General features: G+C 36.0%; 1 protein-coding gene across 1 annotated transcript in view; it reads right to left on the minus strand.

Moving 5' to 3' along the window:
* Nucleotides 1-6,859: 6,859 nt before the first annotated feature.
* The window catches only part of FAM199X (family with sequence similarity 199, X-linked), a 73,919-nt gene continuing 68,046 nt past the window's right edge, over nt 6,860-12,732 (minus strand). Inside the window, exons 5-6 of the mRNA XM_006899238.1 lie at nt 10,181-10,441; nt 6,860-7,030 (exon numbers count right to left, since the gene is read on the minus strand). Coding sequence (XP_006899300.1) covers nt 6,860-7,030; nt 10,181-10,441 — 432 coding nt within the window. The remainder of the gene's footprint in view (nt 7,031-10,180; nt 10,442-12,732) is intronic.

Here is a 12,732-nt window from a genome sequence, read left to right on the forward strand (position 1 = left end):
TAATACTGATGCTACATAACTAACCTTTTAAACAGAAAAATAAAGATATTTTAATCACCTATGTAATATTTTACATATACTTGTGTTTATCTTTAGTGGCTTCTTACAATAGTCCTATTAAATTTTCAACACAAGGATACAGAATGAATAAAACTTTTATCTAAATTAGAACTCCCGGGGAAATAACAACCTCTTTAACAAATGGTGCTGGCAAAACTGGACTGCTACCTGCAGAAAGCTGACACAGATCCACTTCTTTACACCATGTACAGAAATCAATTCAGATGGATCAGTGACCTGGGAGTAAAGCCCTAAACCATCAGAGACAAACTGGGATCAATCTTAGATGGCCTAATTTACGGTATAAAGACTATGGTATACAGACTGCCAAATACAGCCAGAAATGATCAATCTGGAGAGGATAAAACTGATGGATGGAACCTTCTGAAGATTAAATTCCTGTGCACATAAAAAACTTTTTTCAACAGAGTGAAATGAAAACCTACTGACTGGGAGGAAAAAAACACTTGGTAATATCTTTTCAGACAAGGGTCTCATCAAAAGTTTACACAATCCTACAGGGCCTCCACAAGAAAAACACTGATCACACAATTACAAAATGGGCAAAAGTCATGGAAAGAATTTTCACAGAGGAAGACATTCAAATGACCAACAGACACATGAAGAAATGCTTCAAATCACTGGCAATAAGAGAGATTCAAATCAAAACCAAATTGAGATACCATCTCACTCCAGTAGCAGTGGTAAAGTTTAACAGGACAGCAAGTAATAAATGTGGCAAGATAGAAACTCTTTTACATTCTTGGTGGGATTGTAAAATGGTATAACCACTCTGGATAGCAGTTTGGTGTTTCCTCAAAAAGCTGAACATAGAAATTCCACATTACCTAGCTATTCCACTTCTTGGAATATACCCCAAGGGAATGAAAACTGAGACACAGAGACTTGTACACCAATGTTCATAGCAGAATTATTCAAGAACATGAAAAGAGCCACAAAAGTCCAACCACAATGAAATGAACTAAGAAAATATGGTACATTCACATGATGGAATACTACCACAGCAAGCAGGAGCAATGATTTTGCAAATCACTACCTATCTTGGGAGGGACTGGAGAGCATTATGCTAAGTGAACTCAGTCTCATAAGGACAAATACTGTATAAGACCATGATTGTAGATCATGTATGAGGATCCAAGGTGGGAGTGTGAGGGCGGAGGACTGAGGATGGGGACTGTTTGTCATAGAGTCACAAAATTTGATGTGTGGACAGAGGGGTGAGTAAAGGAAATAGGAAAGATCTGGTGTGAAAACAATGTATACGAACTTTGTAAGTAAACTAGTATAAAATTTTTATTAAAAAATTAAGGTAGAACACTCAAATAAGAAATTAAATTGATCCACTAAAAGAATAGACATTGGCTTAGCTATTCCTATGAAAGCCTCAACTAGATAATCTAACCCCAAAGTTTCAACATAGGTCCCAGTAGGTCCGCAACTATTAAAAAGCAAGCAGCTCCACCAAACAAGCCAGGCATCTGGCTGCTGTTCCTTAGAACAATTTAGAATAGTAAGTGTTAACTTGTTTGTAGACATCAATTCTATTGCTACCTTTAAACAGCCAAAACACATGCATAATTAGAGCAATTCTCCCCTTTCCCACTGCATCCCTCCAGCCAAATAAAGAACACAGATTACCACAGGTTCTACTGCCCACAAAGATACAGAAAAATCAATTTGACAGTAAAGTACCAACTGCTGAATTCAGAGCCAACTGACCCAGTTTTTCTAAGTTCAGGATGTCAAATTAAAAATAAATTTACCATCACGTGATTGAGATAAAAACACCAAGAGCCTGGATTTAAGCTATAATTGGAGAGGGAAGGTTAAAAGCAAGTAGTTTTAATATTAGAAAAGAAATTAAAACATTTCAATGAGTCAACTCAAGATCTTCAACTATACCATGTGATTTTCTTACTCTAAAAAGTTAGAGAAACTTTCAGTATTTCTTTGAAGCCTTTTATATTAAGTAGATGATTGCTCCAATAAAGAGTAAGCATTCTCAGGAATTGTGCTCCCAAAACTCTGCTGATAGAGACACCTAGGTCTAATTATCTCACAGATAGTTCTCACCCATTCAGCATAATTTATTTAAAGCTAAATTTAGAAACTAGACTGAAAATGAATAAAAAATTACCACTGTTTATGTTCATACAGGCACTTCTTTTCCAATGGGACTTTAAGGATAGCATTTACCTCTAAATTTAGGCACACTGAATTGTCAGAACACTCAACATGAATACTATTATTTGAATATAACTTACAATTTTCCCAACTATGTTTCAGATCATAAATTTAAAGTAACTCCATCTCAATTCTAAACATTTTTCTTGAAGCGTAAAAAGGTCATTTATTAAAGGAAAAGTGGGAGGGACCTCTTCAGCTATAACACAAATGAATACAATGACTTCCTTAACAAGAAAAGCAACTTGCTATATAATCTCTGTTCAAGTGTTTTACCTATACTCTGAAAATTATCCTTCCAGATACTGTTATTTGTCTTTAAAAAGTATTCCGGTCTATTCTGTTGGGTTGTTCTGTTTGGCATGAGGCGGAAAAATGCTTTAAATGTGCTTCAGGTTAACTTTCAACATTCTTCAATTATAAAGCTGAGTCAAAAGAATAGTTAAGGCAAATGGTATTTTATGATCTGAAGGGGTTTGCTTAGTTTTATATTCCATAACCATTGACTAGCTAAGTTTAAAAGCATTGCTTACTATTGTCCAAGAACATGGGCATTTTATAAAAAGGAATTACATGTAGATTATGTTTGAGTTTGGAAAAGCCTGATAGTGATAGAAAACAGAGTTCATCAATAAGGTACATGAGGCTATACAGAGTAAGCCATGAACAAAAGTCTATGTAGAGAACTTGGAAATAAATAAGAATTCTTTATTGGTCAGTGACTAATATTTTTGGCTTAAATGCAAAGTTACTTGATAAAATCCATTACTTTTTAAAGCTCAAAAGAATCAAGATATCTTTATTGCATTATTCTCTGCAATTTTTCCTTTATAAAGGGATTCAGCACTTTTAAAAACTGAATGAGATATCTACCTAATCTACAAAGAGTCATATAAAGTCTATTTATGGGATTCTTTCAGCAATATCTGTATTACACATGGAACTGAACAACTAGACCAAACTTCCACAGCCCCGCAATACCCCCCAAAAGAGATGTCTCATTTAAAAACATTTTCTTTTCCTGACTTCTTGCTAAAACAGAATGCACTGACCCTTTAAACCCAACTATACTATATACTAATATGTTGTTGTTGATTGCCTTCGAGTAGAGCATGACTCATAGTAACCCTATGAACAAAAGGCCTGAAGCCTTTCTATAATTATCGACATTTATCAAAGTTCATAGAGTTTCTGAAGGCATGTTGTTTAAGAAGTGGATGCTACTCCTGCTTCCAAATATACCCTACTATATTATACTGCACTGCCTTCCTTTTAGTTGCAAAATTATAGAAAACTACATACTATTTTGTCTAACTCCAAATTCCTAATTTACAAAACAGTGGTGGAAACAGAATACTAGACTACTAGTAAAATGTTTCTATGGGGTCTTTATCATCATCTTCTGTTAAAAATATTTATTTTTTAAGTCAGGCTTATTGCTTGAGTGTCAACTCTCTACATGAGAACTAACATTGGAGTAAAGGAATCTTTGTTGCTTCCCTCCCCCAATGGTTAAGGTTTATATTTTTTAAAGTATTGAATTGGATTTGTTTTAAAAATCATACTCAAGAGATAGAACAGATTGAATAAATTATTTATTCTCAAAAAAAGGATCATGCAAAACTACCACACGAGGAAACAAAAACCATATAACACACCAGTAAAGTACAAGAGATTTTTCTTTTGAGGAGAGAGTGTAGAAAAAGACTTTTCAGTCTCCCTCTTTGATCACAATCAAAATAATAAATCAAAATCAAAGTTTGATATTTTCTTTCCATCAGAGGAACCAACTTTATGGGCTATATCTAATTAATAGCACCCTAAAGACAGGGTGCATCTAGATTGCTATAAAATCTCAAGGTGCAATTCTATAAACACTCAAATCTCTATAAACTTTTAACATCAGCTTTGTGTTGCTTTGGTAAACTTGTTTAATAATGATAGAACTTAAAGTTAAGCATAAAAAGTCTACAGGACTTTTTCATGTTCATGAGAGTAGCATCAACCTTGTATACGATGCTTTTCTACCTACTGGTCACTTTCAAGTAAACTGCTTCTGCGTATTCAATAAATAAATCCTACCTATAGTATCCTGAATTTGACTATCTTCCTTAGATAGTAGGTAAAGAGACTAGCCAATCATTTTCTAAGATTTTGCTAACAGGCAAATAGTTTACCTTTCTCTCCATCTATTCTTCCTGAACTAGGAAGGGTAGAATGGGCCTTTCTCAGAGTATGGCAGACTATAGCCCCAAGCTTTTGGGGGGCTCTCTATGTTAGTTAGGAGCCCCAACCAGGGCAAAAGGAAAGTCAGAAGATCTACCAAACTGAACCCCGCACACACACACATATGCTTTTAACTTAGTAAAACTTAAAAATTTTATTTTAGTAGTCTTCAAATATAACAACAGGATAGTAAAGGGTTCAGATCTGTTGTTCAAGGGTTGCTATAAGTTGTACTCAACTTGATGCCACCTAACACAGACCTCAGCAAAACTGTAATATAGTAATTTTTATTCTCAGTCTATTATTTCACATTCAAAGAACTAAGATAAAATAAAACTTTGAGATTTTAAAGTTGAGTCAATCAACTCATAAGTGAGAATTTAGCTTTCTTTATTTAGCTATTGAATAGAATAGAAAGTTATTTAAAAGATAAAATAGAAATACTATTAGCCTCTAGGTTTTATAATTTTTAAAAATATTAATCATGACTCCTAATACAGAATTATTATAACCTTCAAAATGTTAACCACAACAAAAAAAATTTAGGAAAACTAGGAAGCAGCTTGATTGTCAGTAGTATCCATTTCCATCTTTAATATGAAAGACATGCAGTAGAAGAAAAGGTTAATGCTATTTCTAATATCATGATAACAAATTCCATGAAAACATTTAATGAAATGCTATGATTTTTACATTTAAAATTAGAGATCAATAAGCAAGGTATTTCTAGAAATATATATAGAATTTTAACAAAATGTTAAAGATTTTTCATCAATTAATTTTAGATATAATTTTGTTCACATGCCAGAAGCTACTGTGCCAAATATTTAAAAGTTCTAGAGCTATGTTGACAAAAACAGCTAATAAAAATAAATTAAGAAAAAATCTGCCTTTGGGATAGTTTGACAACCTAAAATCTCAGAAAGCCCTGGAAAAGGAGAACAGTTTGTTTTGACTAATTGCTTTCTCCACTGTATATTAACCACATAGCATCATATCTAAATCTCCACAACTAGCAACATGATTTCCTCAGTAGTCATCACTTACAGAAAGTATTTTGAATGTACATAAAATGAAAAACAAAACAAATTTAACAGAAAAATATAGTCAGGCCTATTATTACACTTTTGAGTTAATAACGACTAAACATAGAACTTAACCTAATGAAGGCACTATTGTAAACAGCAATCCATATTCCCCATTTCAAAACCAGGTTTCCATTAAGAACTGAGAATTATGTTATCATCATTGATAAAAGGTAAACTAATATCAATATGAGTAAGTTATAACATTAATATGGAACTAAATTCTGATCTCCATACTGACATAAACTACTTGTCAGTTGTACCTTAAAATGTTCTAAACCATGAAAAGGACTGGTCTTTGAAAAAGCCTACCTAACTACTATAAAGCTTAAAATAGTTTAAATAGTCAAAATACTCTCCTAAATTGTGGTTCCTAAACTAGAATGGATGTCAGAATCACCTGGAACACTTATTATATCACCAGGCAGGGTCCATCTCCCACAAGTTGTAGGGTGTGGCTACTGTGCATTTCTTACCACTGCCCAGATGATCCTGGTGCTGTTGGTCTAGAGACTACATGCTGAGAACCAAAAATCTAAATTTCTAATGGCACATCAGCACAGCCCTAATCAAAATTTTGGTCAAGATGCATGTAAACAAATAAAGATACAATATTTTAACCCTTTCATGACCCATAAGACACACAGAGCATCCAGCTACCTTTTCCTCCTCCGGGGTATGCTTTCCCATTGGGCAGATGCTTTACCACTCACTGACAAGGAATGCAGCCATTTGTGGGGGAAGGGGTACTGCTCTTAACTATTTGAAAAGGAAGAAATGGCCATGGACACAAACTGCTAATTTTATACAACCTTGTTTGAAGTGATGCAGTATGAAAGTATAATTTTGCAAAATTTTTGTCTCTTGGCTTTCTTAACTGGGAGGTAAGCTTTTATTTGGAAGTTGCCTTTGTCCTGTTGAACTAAATACCACATCTTCAGGTACCCTAAATTTCCTGTGCCTGTCAAGGCATATACATGTCCCAATAGTTCTACCCCCCCCAGAGACTCGAGGGAAATGTGTGTCCCATACCATTTCACTCTAGAGTCCAGGGTAACAAGGTGTATCTTACATAACTCTATCCTTAGAGTCCAGAGGAGCTTATGTGTCCCATCTGGTCTGTGCCAAAATCCCTGTTTCTTAATAAAACTTCAGAAATGCTTCTTGATTCCACACGCCTTCCTTCCATTACTAAGAACACAGAGTATCAACAAAAAGTTCAAAGTTGAAAGGAACAGAGTCATGAAAAGGTTAATGCTTAGGTAGAACACAGATAACCCTTATTACATCAAAACATCCACATCTGCTTCATGGTCTTCCTCAGTCACTTTCAAGGACAGCACCTCTTCATTAAGGAAGAGGCCACTTAGCCTCTCCTTCCGAGCTTGCCTCTGCTCTTTAAGCTGCCTCTTGCGTAAGGCCTTCTGCTGCAACTTCCGCTGCTTGGAACGCTTCTGTCAAAATAAAGATATCTAAATCAGTAAAGTTCAATTCAGGGAAAATGATCTCACTTTGTTGTATGTGTCAAATTCTGTACTTTCAGAACGTGAAGAAATATTCAAATGTGAACCACTGACATAGACCTGAAAATGATTCTTCAAAATTCTATTTTTATAGTATTTCACCAGTAAATCTTCCCTTAGCAAGGGCTAAAACATTTTGAATAGTTACAGGTAACTAGTCATCTGCTGTTCTTGTTGTTGTTATGTGCCATCACGTCGCCTGCAACTCATAGTGACCCTATGTACAACAGCTCTGAAGCCTGCCCTGTCCTGAGCCAGTCTCACTGACTCCAACACACCAACCCACACTGCCTCAGTTACTGTATCAATCCATCTCATCAGGGGTCTTCCTCTCCTGTGCTGTCCCTCCACCCTTCCAAGCAATATGTCCTTCACCAAGGATTGGTCTCTCCTGGCCACATGCACAAAAAGTATGTAAGACAAGCTTCATAATCCTTGCCTGCAAGGAGAAACTTGGTTTCACCCTCTCCAAGACAGACCTATTTGTTTTCTTGGCAGTCCATGGTAGGTTCAAGACTCTTCTCCTGTACAACTTAAAGTCATCAACTCTTCTTCTGTCATCCTTAGTCATTGTGCAGCTCTCTAATGCACAGCAAGTAATTGCAAAGACCATGGACTGCATTAGGTGCAACTTAGTCTAGACTGACATCGTTGCTTCTCAGTACTCTGGAAAACGTCCCTGACAGCAGATTTACCTAATGCAATTCACCTTTTGATTTCCTGACTGCCAGTGCCAAAAGTGTTGATTGTGGAGCTGAGCAAGCTGTAAAGTGTTAACAACCTCAATCTCTTCTCTATCCATCATGGTGCTTCCAATGGGCCCAGTGGTGAGAATCTTTGTCTTCTTGATGTTGAGCTTCAATCCATATTGAAGTCTACAATCCTTTGACCTTCTCCAGCAGGAGCTTCAGGTCTCCTTCAGTTTCAGCAAACAAGGTTGTGTCATCTGTCTAACGTAGGTTATTTATTAGTCTTCCTTCAATCTGAAGCTACATTCCTCCCCAAGCCCAGCTTCCTGAATAATCTGTTCTCCATATAAATTGAAAGGTATGGAGACAGGACACATCCCTGACACACTTCCTTCCTGATTTTGAAGCATGCAGTGTTTCCCTGCTCTGTTCTGTGGACTGATTCCTGGTCCAAGTATAGGTTTCTCATAAGCACAATCAAGTGTTCTGGGATTCCCATTTTCCTCAAGGTTAGCCACAATTTGTTGTGATCCACATAGTCAAATGACTCCACATAGTCAATGAAACACAGATAGACATCCCTCTGGTACTCTTTGCTTTATGTCAAGATCCAGCTGACATTGGTGATAATGTCTCTAGTGTTACAGCGTCTTCTAAACCCAGCTTGTATTTCTTGTAGTCCTCTGCCAATGTACTATTCCAGTTATTTCTGGATAATCTTCAACAGGATTTTGCTTGCGTGTGATATGAATGATATTGTACGATAATTTCCACACTCTGTCAGGTCACCTTTTTTTGGAATGGGAATAAATATAGATCTATTTCAGTCAGTTGGCCAGGTAGATGTCCTCCAGATTTCTTGGCACAACCTGGTGAGCACCTTCAGCACAGCATCTGTTTGTTGAAATATGTCAATTGGTATGCCTGATCTTCCTCCTTCATCACCACTGCCTTTTGATCATATGCTGTTTCTTGAAATTCTTCTGTATCAGCCAATTTTTTTTTTTTGGCACAGTGACTCTGTATACTCCTTCCATCTTCTCTTAATACTTACTGGATCATTCAATATTTTACCAACAGCATCCTTAAGTATTGCAACTTGAGGCTTGGATTTGTTCTTTAGTTCCTCCAGTTTAAGAAATGTCAAACAAGTATGGCCCTTTTGACTTTGACTCTAGCTCTTTGCACAATGCATTATAATACTTTGCTTTGTCTTCCCATGCTAACTTAAGAAATCTATTCACCTCCTTAAGGTCTTGATTTCTTCCCTTTGCTTTGGCTTCTCGGTGCTCTAGTGCAGTATTCAGAGTCTTTTCTGACATCTATTTTGGTCTTTTTTCCTTACTCTGTCTTTGTAATAACCTTTTGCATTCTTCATGGCTGATATGCTTGATATCCTCCCACACCTCATGTGGTCTTCGCTCATTAGTGCTCAAGGTCTCAAACCTTTTTCTGAGTGGTTAGGACATCTTTTCTCAAATTCAGGTACATGACTGTCAATACGTAGTGAACATACAATTTATACTAGGGAATGGGACTGAATACAAATACAGCTATGTTCTCAAATCTCAAAGAATCATGCCATTTCCATTCATATTAAGCAAAGCTTAATACCAATTAAATGCCTACTAGGAAACTTTGTCACAAGTGAAGTAATGCCTAACAGGCATTGGCTATGTTTCTCCTTCTTCAGTAAGAGTCAGAGAAGGAATCACTGTTTATCTAGACATCACCACTGGGTTCTCAATGAGTTACCTTATTTTCCGCATATAATGCCCCTGCACCCATGAAAACAGCATGTACTTACAACAGTGTTGCACAGTGCAAAAATCAGATAACTCGCGTACTACCGAAACTAAACTCCCCCGATAAGTATTATAGAACCATTGTATATACATTTTATTCTTTTTTTAAAATTCCTTATTGCCCAACAATACTATATAGAATATTTTCAACTGAAAAGACAGAAATTACTGAAAACATACTTTTTAAATTGTCTAAGAAGGAAAATTCAAAATTAGAGCATTTAGACATCACACACACACACACACACACACACACACACAATACAGAACATTTATAGGAGCTAATGGATAGCAACTTTGCTCAGTACTGAGTTGCAGTCAATACTGCAATTTTCAAGATCATTCTTTATTTCCATCAATTTATCTCACTTAAAACAGACATAAAAATCAGGTAAGATTGAATACAATAGACTTGTGGGTCACAACAGTATGTCAAAACACTCAACATTCTGCTTGTTCAATTAAAGCGAAAACCCACAGGCATCTAGTTAGCAAGACAGTTATAACTATTCAAGAAATTGATAGTAGGAAGTACTAAACTTAATCAATACTGAAAGGTAAAAATTTTTATTGATTAGGTGTTTTACTTTTGAATCCCGAATCCGTTCTGCTGCACTTGCAGATAGGTTGCTGTCACTGTGTGCTCGACTCATGTTGGCACTGGAGTTGGAAGCAGAGTTTCCAACACTGGACCCACTGCTGCTTGCAGAACTGACCATGCTGGCACTGCTGCTGCTGGCACTGGCACCACTCATTCCACTGGTGCTTGCACAACTAAAGTTGCTTCTCTTCCAGGCCTCTCTTGCAGGCCGTTGGCGAGGGCTATGCTCCTTGATATAGTTTCTGACCTTGGGACACACAGACAAAAAGTGGTCAGCAATATACTTTGATGTTCTACCCTCGATGTAGGAGGGGGGGAGAATTGTACTTTATTTTAAAGAATGTCAAAAGCACTACAAAAGAATCATGGTAACAAAAGAGGAGAGGAGATAAAAGGGTAATGAGAATATGATATAAAATTGTCATGGGAACCCCTAACATTATTGCTCTGAGGTAATCTTTAAACTTTAAACTAAAAATATCTCATGGAATCTTCTTAAAACCAAAGAATAGTAAAGTTTAATCAATAAATAAGGTTTGCCTTGGGCACTGAGCTCCGTTTTAAAAATCTATCTATATGGGGTTACAAAAGAAACAGGCTACCTTGAACCCTACACAAGTGCAAAGCAAGATGTCACTCTCAAAAAGTGACACAGTATCAATGGATTTCCTGAAGCCAGAAAGTCTAATGGAACTTTCTGGCAAAGAAATAAAAAAAACAATGACTGCATATTTTTACGGGTGAAAGACAAACATTAAGAATTACAGGACACTGCAAGCAAAAACCAGGAGGAACTTAAAAAAACAATTCAAAGCAATGCAGATAAAACAAATGCGGCCTTAGAGGCTCTGGAAAAAATAAGAAACCACAATCCAAAATATGAGGTTCAATGTCTCAGATGTTGTCAAAATGATAGAGAGAGACACATGAACAAAGCATAAGAAGTGGGACAGAGAATCAGTGGAATAGAAAATAGAATTGTCACCACTGATCTGCTAGAGCAAACACCAGATTCAAAAAGGAAGGAAAAAGAAGAAAACTTAAGAATAATAATGTGGGACACCATCAAAAGAAACGACATGCACATCATCAGAATGCCAGAACAGCAAGAAGCACGCTCAGGAACCAAAAAAGGAGGGAGGCGGGAGAAAGAGAGAGAGAGAGAGAGAGACACACACACACAAAGAGGAACTTATAAGGGAGAGTAGATAAGATTAAGTGCCAATTTTCTCAGCAGAAACTATGTGAGCAAGAAGAATAAGAACACAACTGTCAACCAAGAATACTGTACCCAGTGAAACTATTCATCAAATATGAAGGAGAGATCAAGGTATTCCCAGAAAAACAGAACCTAAGGGAGTTTGTAAAAGCAGGACCAGTGCTGTAGCAAACACTAAGAGATGTCCTTCTTACAGAGGTACCACTGAAAGCAGCATAGACCAAAGTAGCTAGCAACAACACCAAAAAGGACTCAACAAAATGATAGCAATAAAATCTTGCCTCTCAATAATCACACTGAATGTGAATGGTTTAAATGCACCACTGAAGAAAAAAAAAAATAGCAGACTGAATAAAAAACCCCCCAAACTCCATCAATACGCTGTCTTCTAGAGACACACATGAAAAATTAAGAGAAAAAACAATTAAAAACAAAAGAATGAGGGGGAAATACACCAAGCAAAAACCAGAAAAAAGCAGGAGTAGCAATCTTAATTTCTCATAAATTTCAATGCAAAAACAATCACAAAGGATGAGGAAGGTCAATACATAATGCTCAAATGGTCAATAGAACAAGAGGACATATGATAATAAATATCTATGTACCAAATGAAAGACCTGCAAATTATATAAAACATTACCAAAACTGAAAAATGAAAGACAATACCACTATAGTACTTGGAGACTTCAATACAGTACCCTTAAGACAAGATAAAACTACCAGATACAAACTCAAGAAAGATGCTAAAGAATTAAACCACATAATAAACCAACATGACCTCACAGATATTTATAGGCTAATGCACCCCAAAAAAGTACAGCATACCTTCTTCTCCAATGTGCATGGAACATTCTCCAGAATAGATCACACTTTAAGTCACAAGGCAAGCATCAATAAATTAAAAAACAGATATAATACAAAGCATCTTCTCAGACAACAATGCTACAAAATTAGAAATAACAAGAGGATAAAGGAGAAAAAAAAAACATACATTAGGAAGCTGAATAATACCTTGCTTAAACATGAGTAGATACTAGAAGAAATAAAAAAATAAAAAGTTTCTTGAAACAAATGCCAATGAAAATACCATTTACCAAAACCTCTAAGAAACAGCCAAAGCAGTAACCAGAGTCAATTCATAGTAATAAGCAAACACATCAAAAGGTACCAAAAAATGACCATTGACTCTCTAAGTCAACATCTCCAACAAATTGAAAAAGAACAGCAAGAAAACTCAACACCCTCTAAAAAAACTGATATTATAAAAACTAGAGCAGAAATAAATGAAATAGAAAAGAGAAAAATAACTGAAATCATCA

The sequence above is a fragment of the Elephantulus edwardii genome, unplaced genomic scaffold (genome assembly GCF_000299155.1).
Source record: "Elephantulus edwardii isolate Elephantulus edwardi_28Jun2011 unplaced genomic scaffold, EleEdw1.0 scaffold00249, whole genome shotgun sequence".
Lineage (NCBI taxonomy): Eukaryota > Metazoa > Chordata > Mammalia > Macroscelidea > Macroscelididae > Elephantulus > Elephantulus edwardii.